The 19,140-nt window shown below is 44.6% G+C and overlaps 1 protein-coding gene across 1 annotated transcript in view; it reads left to right on the forward strand.

Annotated features, from left to right (window-relative positions):
• dnah12 (dynein, axonemal, heavy chain 12) overlaps nucleotides 1–17,648 on the forward strand; it is a 192,529-nt gene extending 174,881 nt beyond the window's left edge. Inside the window, exons 71-76 of the mRNA XM_039771336.1 lie at nucleotides 3,758–3,861; nucleotides 5,875–6,079; nucleotides 8,785–8,922; nucleotides 10,619–10,710; nucleotides 14,386–14,453; nucleotides 17,292–17,648. Of these exons, the coding sequence (XP_039627270.1) occupies nucleotides 3,758–3,861; nucleotides 5,875–6,079; nucleotides 8,785–8,922; nucleotides 10,619–10,710; nucleotides 14,386–14,453; nucleotides 17,292–17,482 (798 nt within the window). The 3' untranslated portion in view covers nucleotides 17,483–17,648. The remainder of the gene's footprint in view (nucleotides 1–3,757; nucleotides 3,862–5,874; nucleotides 6,080–8,784; nucleotides 8,923–10,618; nucleotides 10,711–14,385; nucleotides 14,454–17,291) is intronic.
• The last annotated feature ends 1,492 nt before the right edge of the window (nucleotides 17,649–19,140 follow it).

Here is a 19,140-nt window from a genome sequence, read left to right on the forward strand (position 1 = left end):
ATGATGTGGAGGGGGACTGGAGAGGACAGCATGTAGGGGGAAGCAGCACACCAAGCTGATTAGTGCTCCGTGAGCCCATAAAAGGCACAGATCTAGAAGTTGAAAAGCTCACGTCTGGGGTGTCAGTGTCAGGCAATCTCCTCGCTGCTACGTTTTCATTTAAGGTTGCCATTTATAAATGGAAATGAACACTTACACATCGTGTTTTGTGGTTTTTCTTTTTATACCCTTTATTATGTAGACCTTAACAAAATGTCTGGGATCTCAAACTCTTAGCACACTGTCAGGTACTGCAGTTCAGAACTTTCTCCTCCTTCCCTTTTACATCTGTGACCTCGAGCAATTACACAAAAAGAACAGGCAGGAGTTCAGTTGCACGTTTAATTGCATACGACAGACGTTTGAAAAGTTTCTGCACTTGTTTTAACCCTATTTATTAACAAATGACATCACTTTTCTACATAGTTACCTTCCTGTGCGATGTAATTTTCTGAGCGTCGTACCAACATTTTTAATGCCATCAGTAAACAATGTTTTTGGTTGAGCGCGTAGCCACTGATGCACCGCTGCTTTCACATCATCATCATCACATGGCTGTAGCGCTCTCTGCATCCGTCACACTAGTACGGCCATTTTTGAACACTTCAATCCACTCATAGACGACTCGAAGAGAGAAAACTTTATCCCCATACTCAGCACCCAAGCGGAGATGATTCTGTGCTCACGGCGCACAAGAAGCGTATGACAGAACGCTGCTCCTGTTTGTAAAACTTGGCAGCCATCTTCACCACAGGGTGACGACTCTTACACTAAACTGCAAGGGCAGCCGGCTTGCCAGACAGAACTGGTCACATGACACTCTCAGACCCGACCAATCGCGACTCCCTCCCGCCTTCACCGCTTTCAACGAAAATATAAAAGTGTGGAAACATTTGAACAACCCTCTTATTATCTATATAATATATATATATATATATATATATATATATATATATATATAAAATCCAACGTCTGTATGTCTGTCTGTCGGCTTTTCACGAGAGAACTACTTCACAGATTTAAATCGGGTTTTTTTTCTATAATTTGCTTGAACATTCTGGTTGATTTTGCGACTTCTGTCATCGCGTTAAGTATCAGAATTCACTCGCGGTATCGATTTATTTGCATGAATCCAAATGACATGCAGCGGGACCCTCCTCACTCGCACGTCAGCCTCGGGGTGTGTATCTTACATCCGCTTAGCTAGCAAACAAGAGAACTACTTAACAGATTTAGATTGGTTTTTTTTTGTTTTCTTTTTCTGGAAATTGCTTGAACATTCCGGTTGATTTTGCAGCTTCTATCTTCACGCTAAGAATCATAGTTCACCTGCAGGAGCGATCTATTCACGCTAATCTGAGACAGAGGCTGTGGGCCGAGGGGAGGGTGAAGCGTGACGTCAGGAGTAGAGAGCCATGCAGGGCCCCCCTCACTCACGCGTCAGCCTCGGGGTGTGCAGCTTACATCTGCTTAGCTAGCGAACCAGAAAACTATTTAATGGATTTTTTTTTTTTTTTAGTCTGGAATTTGCTTGAACATTCTGGTTGATTTTGTGACTTCTCTCATAGTTCACTTGCAGGAGTGATATATTCACGCTAACTTGAGGCAGAGGCTGTGGGCTGAGGGGGGCGTGACGTCAGGAGTGGGGAGCTGGGCAGGGCCCTCCTCACTCACACGCCAGCTTCCGTCCGAGTCGGCCCACCTCTGGCCACGTTTTGGAGCGTACCTCACCTCCGCTTAGCTGTCGATATCTGTTTGCTTATTGATTTCTAAAGTTTGTCCTGTTTCACTACTACGCGGGTGAAACCGCTGGGGATGGCTAGTTGATAATATGCCTGTTGCGACTCAAGAATCCCAAAAGCACAAAAGTCCCAAAATATTTTCCAAGTTGCCCTCTAGGGGTGGGAAATGCCATCAAAACCCCAACTAGATATAAATAGGGTCTTGACTAATCTTTATAAAAGATTTATTTTAAGAAAAGGCTCAATATCCTTGAAGCTCCGAAGAGCACACAAAAAGAATTGTCTGACAAGGCAAAGCAATCCACTGCAAACAAAGTCCTGGTACAGAAACCAAAGGCGAGGTCAAAAACGGAGCACAGGTTCAAAAATCCAGCAGTCATGAAAAGCAAAAGGCACAGTTAGATACAAGAAGCACTCCACTCCCTAGCGCAAACGGACTGAACCGCCAGGAATTATGGGAGGCCCTCCAACCTATAGGGTGGAGGGCAGTTCTTGGTGGTGATAGGCAGGTGGCCCCGCCTCTTGGGGGAACCTCCCACAAAACACATGGGATGTAATCAAATAAACATAAAGAATATGTCTGTGAAACAAGAGAAACGTTAATACAAATAAATGATACGAAATTAGAGAGACACAACTTTGAACCCCAGCCAGGAGAGAAACGCCGGCTGAAACATCACGATGCCCAAAATCATAAGCAAGCAGAGTACAATGAGCGCTGTTTGCAAACCGAACCATTCAACCTGATAATGCTAGATGTGTTGTGTCAGGCTGCACATGCACTTGCAGTTACACTCGATTCTTTCTGGTCATCATCTCTGACGCGCCAAACAGCCTGTCTGGATATGGCCGTCCAGAGAAAGGTCTGAGAACCTGAAAGAACAGGACATCAGGAAGTTTCTTGAACCATCTCCTGGACCATTCTGCTTGTTTACTTGACCATTTTAGTAGTCTCTTCATGTCATTCCTAAGACAAATACTATCGATTTCTTTTTAACTAGGGGCTTCGCCCCCCTGCCAGCGGCCGCCTCCCAAACCCCTCTTAAACGGTGATACATTGGGAAACAAGTAACAGGTGTTTTTTTCACCTCCTCTTTGCTCGATCGGCTGCTGGCTTGCTGCTGCTGCCGTGTCGCGTGATCTGCATTTCGTGCGGAGCTTCAAACGTTTAAAAGCCTGTACAGCATCTGAATATTCGATCTCTTTTTGCTGCTCCGTTATTTCACCGAGTAATATTGTCTGTTTGTTTGCACTAATGCTATCTTTACTCTCATTTTTTGGAGACTTTCGAATTCTCCTACTTCCATTATCTCTAACCTGCTCTGCCTGAGCATCACGGGTTGTAAGTTATGGCGTGACTTGTCTGTCTCGCGGGAAGTGAAAGTGTCTCCTGTCTCTCGTCAAATGATCATGTCTCGTCCCCAGAGAAAAGTCTCGTCTCGTCGCAAGTTTTTGATTTTATAATAGAGAGATGTGCACTGCACGCCAAAACACTTCATTTACAAAAACTTGTGTTACCCCTTGGTGGTCCCTTCCATTCTCTCACATACGTCTGTGATGACACCTGGTTATGCTATGGTTAAGATTAAGGTTGGGGACAGGGAATCCGACTTGAGTCGAGTAAACCAGGTGACAAAAACCTGCAACCCAATTGGCTGTCCGGCTGAGCTGCAGAGGTCTGACCCATCTCGTTTAAAGAGTAAGATGGAGGGATGGATTGCTTTGGCTCTCTGTTTAAGGAAGTAAATGATAAAATACAATGGCAAGCAATACGCTCTTTTCAAGGAGATCTTGTCCTTTGTCACAGTCTTGAGTTTGGTGGGACCTTTGCTGTAAATGATTTGCCGATTTCTACCCTACCGGGAGTTGTACAAGCCCACCATCTGTTGTTTCCATGCTACGATGTGATGTGAGATAAAAAAAATATAGAAATTATAAGCAGCGTATCTCCTTTCTCATTTTGTCTCCATTTCCAGCTTCCAAAAGATTTTGACATTGAAGCTTCTCTGGCAAAGTACCCAGTGAGATATGAAGAGAGCATGAACACCGTGCTAGTGCAGGAAATGGAGAGATTCAACAAGTAAGGCTTCTCCTTTGAAATGATTCTGAACGTACACGGGGTTTGGGGGATCATCAACATTTCCCAGGATCGGTCAATAGCACGGAAGTAGGGTGTAGTTCTCGAATTTGACGCGAGGTATCGTCTACCTACAATCGGGATGATCCATCTTCCTAGTGCACGGGTGTCAAACTTCAGGCCTGGAGGGCCGCAATGGCTGCAGGTTTTCATTCTCACCCTTTTCCTAATCAGTGTCCAGTTTTCACTGCTAATTAACTTCTTTTCCCTTCATTTTAATAGTCCTGTTTTTAAGGATTAAGTCTTCTGAATTGATTCTTTTCTTCATTAAGTGACAGCCAAACAGAAATGAAACGAGCCAACAGATGACCAGCTAAATTGGGGCTTCCAAACTCCAACCAGTTCCTTAATGAGAAGCCGATTCTTGGTGTTAATTAAACCCGTTATTCAATTCCATGGCTTCTTGCTGCTCTCTTTGTGCCACAGCAGACATTTCCAAAACTGTTGATATTCTGTTTTTTTTCTAAGAACTCCTAAAACGTTTTGGTCACCTGAGGGATCAACCTTACTGAGACCTTCATCTTTATTTTCAGATTTGGTTTGATGGGTACAGGTGAGCTGGTCATGTCCTGCTTGTTTTAGGTCTCATTACTGTCCGGCTGCTAATTAAGGAAAAAAACAACTAAGGAGTCTGAGTCAAGCTAATTAAAGCGAAGGCTAAAGAAGTTAATTAGCATCAAACACTGGTCACTAATTAACTCTTTAAGGGCTGAATATTTTTTCCAAAAAACTCGGTTTTCTGAAAAGCGCACAAAGCAGTGGTTTCACACATAAATCAACATAAAACATCTGTTGCTATGATCTGATGTCGACGTATGTTCAGCATCTCTGGCAACGGTCTCTGTGCGAATGTGTCTCGATACTTGGCAGTAATGCACGGTTAGCCGGCTCCCTGGCTGTCTTCGCACAGTAGGTGGGCGGTGGTGGTGTTCGCAGTGTGACACAATATGGTTTGTACATCTTGTTATCATAAGTGGTGGTCCTCCCAGGCGAACGCTGCTGTAGGGCGCATCAGCTACACGAATGTGTTCAGCACTGTGATCAGCTGGCGACCAATCAGATGATGATTATCTCACTTTCGTTTTCAATATCCATCTCCAGATCACTTGCATCAAACTCGGAGTACGACAAGTAAGAGTCCTATTTAACGAAATGACGTAAAACGTCCATGGAGTATTTTGCTTTGTACATTCACTTTGGTCTCTCGCCAGATGCTGATGCCATTTTAGAGGTTGTTTGCTCTTCACTACTCACGCACGTGTAGGGAATCGAGGTTAAATCAACAAATCTATTGTGACGGTTAGGCTGGGGGTTGTTTGAAAGACCTGGACTTAAGGGTTTTGGTGCGAGGACACTGTGTGCTGTGCGGGACAACTTATTTAATGTGTGTGTTTTTGAAACTCTCGTTGTCTGCCTGTTTGTGTCCGAGGCTACCTACCACACCTATGTAACTTTCCTTCTAGCAAAGAGAGTTGAACTAAAATGTGAGGGCGAGTTTTGTCACAGTTTACAGCTGGTTACTGTCCTCTACTCCTGAATTTTGACAAAAGTCGACATCAGCCCTGAAAGAGTTAAGAAGATGGTTAGAATGAAAACCTGCAGCCACTGCGGCCCACCAGGACTGCAGTTCGACACCCCTGTCCTAGTGGCTTTGTGCGGAGTTGATCGAGTGCATATCTCTGCCATTTAGTCTACAATCATAACGTGTCCAGCAGGGGGCACAACCTCCCAGTGAATACGTTCATTAGAGATTGCACACGTTACTAAACCAAAATCTTTCCCCCAGTGGTACGGCGATGATTCTAAAAGAAAGAAATAATCCGTAACACTAATGGCACTAATGGAATGGTCCCCATTCTGCGCCAAGGGGATTACGGGAGCCTCGTTCCTTTTTGTCTTTTTTACTTTTTTTCTGTGTCCAGTCTAATTGTGGAAATTCTGTTCTTCATATTTCAGCTTAATCCGCACCATACGTGTCAGTCTTCAGAACCTGCAGAAGGCCATTAAGGGACTGGTGGTCATGGACTCAGAGTTGGAGGCCATCGCTGGCGGCCTTCTTGTTGGGAAGGTGCCAGAGAGATGGGCCAAGCGGTCGTATCCTAGTTTGAAACCCCTGGGAAGCTACATCAATGACTTTCTTGCCAGACTCAAATTTCTACAGGTACCTTTTTACTGTTCCTTAAAAATCACTTTTGGTCAAGTTTTATTGAAATCCTACAGTCAGGCTGGTCTGCTGTCCACCACCATTGTCATCACGGCTCTGCCTGACAGCACATTCAGGTCATCTTTATCTAGTCCTCTTCACGTGATGTCTTCTTAGATTTTTGTATGAGCGGTATGACAGTAGCGGGTGGGACAAAAGAGTGTGTGCATCTAGTCACTGTAGAGCACAGTTAAAAGGGGCACAAACATTCATCCATCCATCCATTATCTAACCCACTATATCCTAACTACAGGGTCACGGGGGTCTGCTGGAGCCAATCCCAGCCAACACCGAGCACAAGGCAGGAAACAAACCTCGGGCAGGGCGCACACACACACACCAAGCATACACTAGGGACAATTTAGAATCGCCAATGCATGTAACCCACATGTCTTTGGACTGCGGGAGGAAACCCACGCAGACACTGGGAGAACATGCAAACTCCACACAGGGAGGTCCCGGGAAGCGAAAACGGGTCCCCTAACTGTGAGGCAGCAGCGCTACCCATTGCGCCACCGGGGGGCGCAAACAAAAACGTGCAAAATGGAAATACAACGGTGAGGAAAGACACTGTACAGAAACTGAGAGAAGACCGCACAAAACCATATAAAGAGAAATCGTATGTTGTAATTTATAGTGCCACGTTATGCTCAGTCCATTGCAAAATGTTGAAATGTGGCACCATTCCTAATGTTGGTCTCAACTGCTGCAGGTGGCATTTAGACTGGACAGGCCTTGATTTGCTCTGATCGCGGATTACGCTTTGAGAACTTTATTTTACGTCTGCCCCCTGCTTGCTTTGCTCATTCACCCCTGGGTTTGTTTAACCGGATATACAATTTAAAGAGATTGTTATTTTCATGGGAATTGTTACATACTCTTTCGATTCTATGTTGCATCACTTCTCCGTGATCATAAATATAAACCTGACCTAATTGTGGTTATTTCAAAATTAAACTTATCATATCTTTAATTGTTGCGTGACCACAGGTTCTCATAGCGTATGGTCCATTATCATGTAAATCTACGTTCTGAGCATTGAATGATGCAAACGCAAAAAGATTATTGTAGACTTGGATATTTTGCCTGCAGTGTTTATGGATTTCACTTTCACCAAACAACAAATCTTTTAATTGTTGCGGACACGCCCCTCATTGGGAGGCAACACTACTTTTCTCTGATGGCAACATGAAGCAGACGATCTACAAGTCTCTGACTTAAACTTTAAAGCCGAATAATATCTACATACTTCTGACATATCACCTACGTATGTCCATATATTCAATCTCTTTTTGCTGTTCCGTTATTTCACTGAGTAATAATTTCCATTTGTTTGTGCTAATGCGACCTTTACTTTCGCACTTACTCTCATTATCTGTAACTTGCTCAGCATGTGTATCACGCCAACGTTTTTGAACATTTTTATGAAGTCTTTTATTTCTGACCCCGATTGGAACTACGAGGTTTTCAAGTCCTCTTGGTCCGGGCTGGTTATTACTTTCCTTATTTTCAGAAGTTGCACACAGATTGTTCTTTTTAGCATTCCTTTTTGCCTTCTTTTCTCTCCAATGCTTTTGCATCTCTTTTCAACGCACTGCTCTTTCTTCTTTGCTTAATCCTTGACGTGCCGTCTAGAACGTATACAATTTTTAAGAGCTGAGAGCACATGAAGTGTGTCTGCCAAAAGCATTCCAACAACTGAGAGGTTAGATGTCCGTGATCTTGTTTTAAATTGGTTGTTCTCGCGGGACGTCAAAATGTCTTTCCAGGAAGGTCACATTTCGACCCAAGATTGTTTTATACAATAGAGAGATGGAGCCTGCGCCAGTAGGAGCTTCTCCTCAGAGTCGACTGTTTGTTTTTTTGATCAGATCCATCACATTCCTTTCACACTGTAGAAGACCTCCTTGGCTTGTGGCTCCGTGACGTTGTCTCTCTCATCCTTGTGGTTGAGATCTCCCCCAACAGCCCTCTACACCTCAGTATGCCACCTTAGATGTATTAGATTAACCTTTACTAATAAAGACTCCTTCTTCTTCTCCTTCTGGCTGCTCGCTCTGGGAGTCACCACAGTGGATCATCATTTTCCATATCTTCCTGTCCTCGTCATCTTGCTCTGATAGACCCACCACCTTCATGTCCTCACTCGCCACATCCATGAACCCCATTAAATTCCAGTATTCATACACGTCTATAATTAATAAATGTGGGACAACTCTACTATGTCCTTTTAGTTAAACATTACTGTCATTTTCCCCAAACTCTGGATGCAAACATCAAGTTTCCAGTTGCTGGTTTTATTGCCCCCTGCTTTTGGGAGTCTCCCAGTGTTACTCAAAGTATGGCTTGCCAAGCTGCTTGAAACTGAGGAAGAGGAGCAGTTGAGCCACCTCCAGTGATTAAGGACAGGAACATGAAGTGACACAGAGAGCATCAGGGAGTGTTTTGGGGGGATCAGGTGGACAGCCGTTAGATGATTACCAGACATGGTGTGGCAGCTCCTTTCTGTGTGGCCTTCTGGTTCTTTCATCCTTGTGTGTGAACTCCCTTCATTCCTTCATTTTTGGAGAAATGCAAGCCATTACCTTTTTTTTGATTGAGTTTGGAGTCTGTGGGGAGGCCTCCAGATGTTTTATTACCCGCTACCTCACTTGTCGTTGCAGGACTGGTATGACAAAGGAAAGCCCACGGTTTTCTGGGTCTCCGGCTTTTTCTTCACTCAAGCCTTCCTCACTGGAGCGATGCAGAATTACGCCAGGAAGTACACAATCCCAATCGACCTTTTAGAATTCGACTTTGAGGTAAGCTCGCGGCGGGCTCGGGACGTTTAGATTCACTCCGTCCTAAAGTGGTGGTTTGTTTGTCTTAGTTTGGGGGGCACCAGGAATGCACCCAACTTTGCCTTGGCACTGCACACTCAGCGTGTCACAGTGGGACAAGTGAATTGATAATAAACAATATACTAAACAAAAAAACAATTAACACATAATGCACATGCAAATCCCACTCAATATTTCTGATGACAATAAGTAACAATGAGCAAATGAAATCCGACAAACGGTGAATGGTAAATGATCCCGATACAGTGCGGGTCAACTGAAACAAATGACGATAATCAAGTGAACAAGTGTTGGGAAACAGGAGTCCCAGTTGGTATTGGACTCAGGATTGCCAGGTTCCTAAAATATTTATAGCCCAATGACTGCTTAAAAATAGCAAGTTGCCCCCAAAAAAAATAGCCCAGCGACACAGGGGACGGTGTCAGAGCGAATGGGTGAGGTACATACCAAAGCCCAAGATGGGGGGTGGTCTTTTGAGATATTTCAGAGTGATTGAATGGGTATATACCACCACACAACAGGGGAGGGGGGGTTTTAGAATGGTAAAGAACAAAGAATGAAAGTGTGAATAGCAGGGGAATAGGTGCCAGATGGGGGAATAACATAGTAAAAATGGATTGGACTGGGGATTGAAAAATAGCCCAAAATACCAAATTGTTTTTTAAAAAGTACCCCAAAAAACTGCAAACCGACAAAGTCTTGTTTTTTCCCCACAGTTGACGATCAAAAATAGCCCAATTGGGCTAGAAAACTGCAGGCATGGCAACACTGCAGCGGCAGTGTCCCAACACCTCCCTACCCCACCCCACAAACCCGCCACCCCAACCCATACCAACAAGCATGGAAGAGAATGAGAACATAAATCCAGGAAAACTGAAATCCAAGATGGATGGATCTGTAATTTGAGTGAGAGTGAAGCGTTGAAACAAACAGACTCAGATGATCACGATCCTTGCTGGTGTCTTACGGTTACTTTTTTGAAGTCTGTCTCCTTCCAGTAAAGCCGACTCTCTGCCCAATAGCACAGAGCTTGCAGCAGGGCTGCTGGGAGTTGAAGTCCACTTGTACAAGCTTCTCGCCCTAGATTTCAGTTTGAGATGCCAGACAGAAGTGAAGAGATCAAATGGAGGAGGTGAATAGGGGGCACCCTGAGCTGCATGGCCTCTGAGGGTCTTGACCGAAGGCTGGTGGGGGGCCTGCTCCACTCACTCAGGTGTGCCTCTCTGCTCGGTGGTACAATCCAGCAAAAATTCGTCGGCCAATGAGTTAAAAACTGAGTTCAACTCCATTTATTTTTGCTCTTCACAGAGCCCTCAGATTACAGACTTCACAGAGTACATAATGAGCACCTAAAGACATAACCTAGTTTTTAAACTGATTTGGATAAATGGAGCCCATCAATAAACAATATCTGTCCAATCATTGTTGAGCTGTGGCTAGTGGACCTCAGAGGAGAGGAAAATAAAAACTCCAGTCAGCAGAGTAAACCTCTGGGGGGTCCACGGCCAAATCTAACCATAGAGTGGCCCGGTTTCATGAACACGGCGCAATCGTGTCAGTCTCAGCTGTGAATGGTGCTTGTCAAAGACAAATTGTAGACACAAATGGCTCCCCTCTGTTTGTATGTATGGTGTCATTTCATTTTATTTTATTCCAGGTTCTCTCCACTGACACATCTAAGACGGCTCCTGAAGATGGCGTGTATATCCATGGCCTGTTCTTAGATGGAGCGCGCTGGGACAAGAAAACGTAAGTCTCATTATGAAGGACTCAGGGTGGGGGGAGCTTTTGTACTGAAGCCCAAAGTGTACAGGATTTGTGTACCGACCTCACTGCCGTGCTTCAATATTGTGAATTTCCCCTTGGGATTAATAAAGTATCTATCTATCTATCTATCTATCTATCTATCTATCTATCTATCTATCTATCTATCTATCTATCTAATAACGAGGGGCGGAGTTTGAAGGAATACCCCACCTGTATAATCATGGAGTGAGTGGAACTCGAGCGTGTGACTGGATTGGTCTGCTGTCATCATAAGCATCACACACAGACACAGAGACCCTGATTATGAATGATGTCAGCATATCCCATGACTTGTCATTACACCACACGGTGGCTTTGACTTGAAAACCTCACGGGTGTCCCCAGATATGACCTGGACATGAGGCTAGCTTGGTCCTAGAGAGTCACCTGGACATATGGAGGCTCCTTACCAGCCTGCAAGACTTCACTTTCCTCGTGATGTCCACTCTATTAGGGTGTCCCTCTCAGCCTGATAACCCTGTAGGAAGGCGAAAGCGACAACTTGCCCTACACCAGGCACCCTGGACTTACTTCAGTCACTCCAGATATAAAGACAAAGTGTAAAAATGTAAAAGCTGTCAAATTAGAATGACTTACAGCATATGGCAGCAGAAAGCAAAACCAAAAAATCAAGGATAAAGACGCACAGGGCAAATAATACAGCCAATCAATCAATGGATCAATGGATCAATTAAAATAATCTTAAGGAGTACGTCAGGCAGGAACATTTAATTGTCTGATAGCAGCAGGCAGAAAAGACCCCCAGATGCTCTTCTTAGCACACTGTAGTGGAATGAGCCTGTGGCTTCAAGTGCGCCACGAGAGCGCCTCCTGGAGGAGATAGGGAGGATGTTTTCACAATGGCATCCAATTTTGCCACCATCTTCTAACAACAGCATCCTGTGTGCCCACCGTTGGCCCCATGAAGGAGCACTCAGGCTTTCCTAAAGAGTTTGAGCATGCATTGTGCTTCTTCTGCGCTGAGGTTGCCCACTGTTATTTATTATGAGGTTGGAGTCAAGCTAAAGTTAGAAAATGGGATTTGTTTGAAAATGGAACGAACCTTCACAAAACTGATGATGTCATTTTTTAATGGAGTCTCCACCCATCTCAATGCGCCACCAGCCTGGATTCCAACAGAATAAAAGGTTTTGTCTCGTCCTTGCCACCACTCGTGCACCGCTTTCTTCATGTTGTCATTTGTCTTCAATCAATGACCACCCAGATGTTTTTTTAGAAGTCCAAAAAGGTGGAAATCACACACCGTGCCAAGTCTGGTGAATAAGGAGGATGTGGCAATACCTCAAACTTAAGTTACTCCAGACAAGCCTTGGTGTTCTTAGCAGTGTGTGGGCAGCAAATGGATCCCTTGAGACAGCAGTCTCCGCCGCTGGGATTGAATAGCAGGCTTCACAGTGGTCTCCTGCGAGTCACAGTAACTTGCACTAGTGGCTGTGGTACTCCTCAGCATGTAGTGTTCAACAATAACTCGGGGGCACGTGTGGTAGCGAGGACAAGACAAAACCTTTTATTCTGCTGGCAGTGCCAGGCGGGTGGCACCAGTGCATTGAGAAGGGTGGAGACTCCATTGAGAAATCATATGATCGGTCTTGTGAAGGTTTGTTCCATTTTCCAATAAATCAAATTTTATAACTTTAGCTTGACTCCCCCTCGTATAATAGAAGAAAATAAAATAGAAAATATAACGAGATAGCAAAGTCTGGATGTGCATATTTAGTTTTACTGAAGATTAGCGGCAATGTCAGAACAGGATGTTGTCCTGGGGGGCTTTTAGATTCCGCATGAGTTGCATTCTCCAATGTCCAGATAGAATGGAATCTCTTTCTCTGACATTATTCTGTGGTCTCTCGGGTGGGCCGTAACTTAAGTCAAAAACTCGCGTGGGGTCTCAGACCACGTGATGAGGCATACAGATGATTGGCTAGCTCTCCTGGCGATGGATGGCTCTTCCTAAGAGAGTGCAGATCAGAGGAGAATTCGTCACGTGGAGTGAGGTCTTCAGTGGAGCCCCTCTGGGGCCTGTTCTGGGACCCTTTAAATTAACTGTAGAGGTCAACGTGTGTAGTAAAGTTGTGAAATTTGAAGAGGACACTAAAATTGCAGGAATGTAACAGATACTGAGGAGGCAGCAAAAACAAAAATTCCTGAACCGGGCAAACACTTAGAGAATACGGTTTAATGTAAAAAAAGGACAAAATGAACATCAGATATAAATGTAAGATGAGAGACGCTGAGGAGAAGCAGCCTGTAAAAAGGATGAGGTTTTAGTGTGTTACGCTTTTAATAACATTGGGCCAAGTGATGTGCCTTTGGGCAGTTGAAGGTATTGAGGGTCCGAAAAGGAAACCCACCCACACACACTGGGAGAACCATACCAGCTCTTTGTGAGGTGGCAACACTAGTTTGCTGTGAACTTTAGAAATGTCTGTGGTGAGAGGAAACCTCTTGTGATGGCACATATGGATGGGCCATCCTGGAGGAGCTGGACGACTGGTGCCACCTCATAGTGACAAGGACACTAGCAAAACTGAGAAGAAACAGTCAGGAAGGATAAGGAGGGAGCAGCTGCCCATGCCCACCATTCCCTTTTATGGGAGGGATGTCTTGCTGTGTCCTCTCCAGTGCTCAAGTTGTCACTTTCATTTGCAGCAGAGCAGGTGACGCTGATTCACAGTCACTTGTGCTTCCTAACTGGACAGACTGATGACCCTGAAGCTTCATTGACTTGGTGTTGACCGTGAGGATTAAGTCTTCCCTTCGTCACTTTCAGCAACGCATATCCAAAAATATCCAAAAGCATTTGTTTTAGTGTGTTGCACTTTTAATCACATTGGGCCGAGCGATACGCCAGTGGGTGGCCCAGTGGTGTTGAGGGTCCCACACAAACACTGGGAGAACATGCAAGCTCTTTGTCAGCTGGTAACACTGACGGGCTCGCTGCCACCTGCTGCACTTGGATTTTCCTGGGCATCAACCAGTGCTTGAGGAACACATGGAGCAGTTCAGGAACGTGTCCCGCAGGGGGCACAAGTGAGCTGAGGCTCATCAGGTCAATGAGTTTATAAAAGTCATGTTGACATGTGGGTGGTGCGGTGGCGTAGCGGTTAGTGCTGCTGCTGCCTCTTGGCTCCTCCAGGGGCTATACTGTCCCCCTTCTTATTTTCTTCCCACATCCCAAAGACGAGTGTTTGAAGTTAAATCATGGACTTCTTCTGAGAGAGTGTCGGTGCCTTAGAACAGACCTGCAGGACTGCTGCTTTATGCTGTCAAGAGAGGCGTTCAGATAGGCAGTTTAGAAGATGGGTGAATGGATGGATGAGTGTAGGCTGATGTGTCCGATACGAGTGACAGCAGTGGCCAACACCAACTTCGAATTTGTATTTACAGCTCATCTCGGCACAGAATGTGTCCATCCGTGTGTAATTCTAGATGACTCCACGAGGTCCTTTCTATTTCTGAGCTGCACTCACACACTTTAAATACAGTTACTGCTGTGAAGATGGAGCTCTGCGTGGGGTGAGGGTTCAAGTGTATGGCACTTGGTTAACACCTGGCTGATGTCTCTCTCTTTTTTTTTTTTTTTGTCCTGATTCACAGTGGATATCTGGGGGAGCAGTTTCCTAAAGTGCTCTTTGATCCGGTTCCAATCATCTGGATCAAGCCAAGTAAGTAAATCCTCACATTTGCCTGAACTCCTCTCGATTGGATCGAATGATTTGCAAAAAGCAGATTCATGTCACTAAATGGCGCCCCTCGGTGGACTCACCTGGCAGTGCAGCAGCATTCTGAACCAGATAAAGAAAGCGAATGGTGATGCCACATCGCTGCCAGCCTGCAATACTTGAATGCAGTCTCATGGGCACTCTACCAGGCTGCCAGGACTCTGGTCACAGCAGCAGTGGCACTAGGTGATACTAGACCAGTGACATATACAGGAAAGGTGTCACATCTGGGGAGTAGAGTGTAAAATCCTGAAGTATTGGGCATTCAGAAAGTCTTCAGACCCCCTTCACTCTCTTCATGTTCTGTTATGCTGCTTTATGCTAAAATCATTTCAATTAAATTTTTTCCCTCAACAAGCAACACTCAGTACCCCCGAATGACAAAGCGAAAAACAGGATTTTAGAACAAATTTTTTCAAAATAAAAAAATGAAATACAACATTGGCACAAGAATTTAGACCCTTTACTCGGCACTTGGTTGAAGCCCCTTTGGCGGCGATGACAGCCTGATGTGACAAGTTTGACTCGACACATCTGGACTTGGGGACTTCCTGCCATTCTTTTCTGCAGATCTTCTGTCAGGTTGGATGGAGACCACCACTGGACAGCTATCTTCAGGTCTCTCCTAAGATGTACAGTTGGGTTGAAGTCCCCGCTCTGGCTGGGCCACTCAAGAACACTCACAGAGTTGACCACGGTGGCATTCTTAAGGCTGATTCATACTTCTGTGCTGAGCCTGCGCCGTAGCCTGACACGCACCTCCTCAAAAATGTGTCTGCGTGTCTCATCGACACGGACCCTAAGCGGACCCCTATACTTGGTGACTATCGTATGTATGTAAGTTCTGCCAAGGATAAGTCGGGGCTTGATCTTACCGTATAACTTCTAGTATTTTATAATGTCAGTCAGAATGCAGAAAACTCACACTATTGGTCCAAGAGATTTCGATATGCTAACGCCCACCTGAGAGAGGAACCACGGGGCACACGGTCTTTGTTTTCTGTGTATTGTGCCCTACGTGACCACACAGTAATACCCAAACTATTCTGAAGTGACGTTTGCACTGATTTGTGATTTTTGTATCTCACCCCTTCATACACTTTTATCGTAAGAGCATCCCTTATCTACGGTGGAGCGCTCAATCAGAAGAAAATATGAAGCTGGTTTTAAATTAAAAGTCGTTGAAGTGGCGAAAGAAATTGGTAACTGCACTGCTGCAACAAAATGTGATGTGTCTGAGACACTGGTGCGAGATCGGAGGAGGCAAGAAGATGTAAAGTAAAATAAAAACTTAAGTGTCGCAATTTTGAACGGGCGTATAAGTTGGGGTCTGATTCTATGATCGATTTTTCGGGTTTATCAAGACCCAGCTTACACGCGAGTATATACGGTATGGTATGTATTTCCTGAAACGCGTTTCCGTTTGCCTTCTGCTACTCTGAAGTATACATGGAGCGGTGTCACCATCCAGTTTGGACCGGAAACCTGACATGCGTGAAAATACGTCATTTCCGCTACTCTGTTTTACGGTAGTTCCCCCAATTTGGACAACGTATGCGCGAGATCTCGTTTTAAAGTTAACGTAAAATGAGTTATCTTAATAATGTAATTGTAATTCTGCTCATGAAAGTTTTTTTGTACATGAGGTAACGTTTTGGAAATTGTTTTGCGGCACTAAAGCAGCAGTTTGGTTTGTGCATCTTCCTCCCTGCATGAGACCGTTGATCTCTGCTCTTGGCAGATGACGAGAATGAAGTCACACGACTGGCACTCCGCATCTTTTAATTTGCGTGCCGACTGTTTGGGTGGTGTCTTTAACGATATGTTTGTCTTTTAAATAGTAAACATATTCGATTAGTTCTAGATTCACTCTTTCGACAAATGACAGAGAAGTAAGGCATGCTATATGTGTTGAAGTCGTAAAAACACGTCGTAAGAAAATATCGTAAAACGATGTCGGAAATTACACACCTTTTCTGCGCAGGTTTTGTACAAACCGGGACATGAATGACAAGCAGATCGAGGAAAGACTTGCCAAAGAAATTAAGAAGTCCGTCCATCAATCGCAGGTGTCGGGGAAGCACGGACCACTCCACTGCGTGTGCCTCATTATGTTCACCGGACAAACATACCGTGGTCTTCGGCGACGCAATCTTTCAAGGCAGATTATTTGCTGTTCTCAGTTTAATTGAAGCTCCAGTAAGTTTCACTCCTTTACGGTTACCAGGATTTCTTGCCCAGAGAACGGAAACAGGAAATGGATCGTTGGACCGCAACCGGCAGCTAGCGGTCAGTCCTGCGTCTGCGTGACACTGAAATATTAACTGCTGCCAATGGCGCAGGCTCGACCCTGAAGTATAAATCAGCCTTTAGCTGCATGTCTGACCAATGTGCCAAATGTCGTCCCCACATGGCGTTTTCTTGCCAAGCTTAGTTGGATTTCAGCCTTGGAGAGCAGGCAGGTGAAGCAGGATAGCCGCCATCACAGCCTCCCCCCCCTTTTAGAGATCTGACATTTAGGTTGGACCAGGGGAGGCATAGAGGCTCAAACTTGGGACTAAAGACCACCACATCAAGTCATCTTGCTGGGTGACCCCAACTCAGGGCAAAGCCAAAAACACATGGAACTGTATGTGATTTGTAAGTCACTTTGGACGGAATGGTCTGCTAGATTCATGTTCTGTCTGACAGACTAACTTGGGTGGTGCCTTTGCTGCTACTTGGTGTCTGTCACAAGTAAAGCCCTTTGATCTTATTGAGTTCTATTGTCTGTTTTAACAGAAAAGAGGGACGCTAAAAAGAATAAGAGCTCCTACGTGTGCCCCCTGTACAAAACGAGTGAGCGCCGAGGGACCCTGTCCACCACTGGCCACTCCACCAACTTCGTCATCGCCATCCTGCTCCCGAGTGACCGGCCGGTGCAGCACTGGATCAAGAGGGGTGTGGCCCTGCTCTGCCAGCTCGATGACTAGCCCCACCCCCCGACACCTGCTGGCCGGGCATACGGGCAGATATCGCCATTCTTCAAGTGTCCGTCCTGTCCTGTCCTGTCCTGTCCTGCGTACGTGTGGTCAGCGTGCGGCTTGGACACTCTTGTTATTTATTGTGAGTCTTCGCTTACATTAAATTTTTTTTTTCCATGAAGTCGCAGCTTCCTGTTGTCTTTTTTTTTTCTCTTTTACTTTCTCGTATGCACAGTCTAGAGACAATATAGGAGTCGTGGAGAAATTCGACCTCGAGATTTTGGTGAATCTCGATGTTTGACACCTTCCTGAGTGCGAAAACACCACTTTTGAAATTCTGTCTGTCAGTCTGCGTGTAAACGCGATAACTCGAAAACGCTCTGGCCTCGGCCAATGAGATTTTTTACAACTGCTTTCTATCACAAATAAGGAAACTATGGTTATAATTACAGATAAATGATTCAAATTTTGTGTAGATACTTATAATGATAAATAGCAAAGAGATATGAAATTTGAGAAAAACGGCTCAACAGGAAGTAGCATTTTATTTAAACAAACAATTTATTTTATCATATGTGTACACAATATTAAAAACTGCATTCAATGTAACGCATATTCTTTCAATAACTATTATTAATTTTATTTTAATTTATACATCATCAGTTTAACAATAACGTGTAAACAATGAATATAAAGATGTAACAGGAACAATAAGCGGCTACGTCCCCGTCGTGTTCCTGGCAATACATTTCATTTTACGATATTTTTTTTTTTATTTCCCCCCTCATTATCAGTAATGTAGCTAAGTGCCGCTTTACCTGTAGGAATTTATTGGAACAAATATTATATAACACAAACACTGTTTCTGTGTTTTAGGTGACTATAACTCTTTTTACTTTGCACGTAATCTACGTAATGCATATGCAAACTTGAAAAAATTCTACCACCGTTTTCAGCCTCTCTAAGTGCTAAAATATCATTTTAATATAAAGTCTGATTATAAATCAAGATAAATTGATTTTGTATCGATATCATCAATTAGTTATGAGATTTGAGAAATATCGCTCCACTGGAAGTGGTTCTGATGACCTTCTCAGTATACGAGAGAGTCGAGGGGGTGCACTCCCAATTTTTTTTTTTTTTTTTTGGTTTGATTTACGGATTGAGGAGAGCAGATGGGAAGAAGAGCTCTGAAATATGGGAAGTGTGAGCTGCTCCTCTGGGATGTTCTTAGTCCTGCTCCTCAGAGCCGTGTGCCACCACATCTTCTAAAACTTGCTTTAGAAAATGAAACAACTGAAAAGGTCGCACACACAATAAACAGAAGGAGCGTTCGCTGTTGTGGGAGCGGAGAGCCAAAGAAAAGTTGAGGTGTCAACCAGGTCACTCGTTTACCGCTAATGTCCAGGAAAACAGAAGAAAAATGAGCAAAACCTGCTTTTCAAGCCTCAGGGCCTTCTCTAAATTAAGTCTCTCGAGCAGGTCTGACTATGAAGGCTCACTCATGTTAGATGTATTACCTCCAACTGAGAGACCATCTTCCAGGAGCTCTCGGATTTATAGCTTCCATACTTGAAGAGGTGTGGCTTAAATGAGTGGGGGTGTGGCTGGCACCCCCTTTTGTCCCAGGTGGTTGTTACATTCCTTATCCTGGCCTGGACAGTGAT

This window comes from Polypterus senegalus, chromosome 12 (genome assembly GCF_016835505.1).
Source record: "Polypterus senegalus isolate Bchr_013 chromosome 12, ASM1683550v1, whole genome shotgun sequence".
Taxonomy (NCBI): domain Eukaryota; kingdom Metazoa; phylum Chordata; class Cladistia; order Polypteriformes; family Polypteridae; genus Polypterus; species Polypterus senegalus.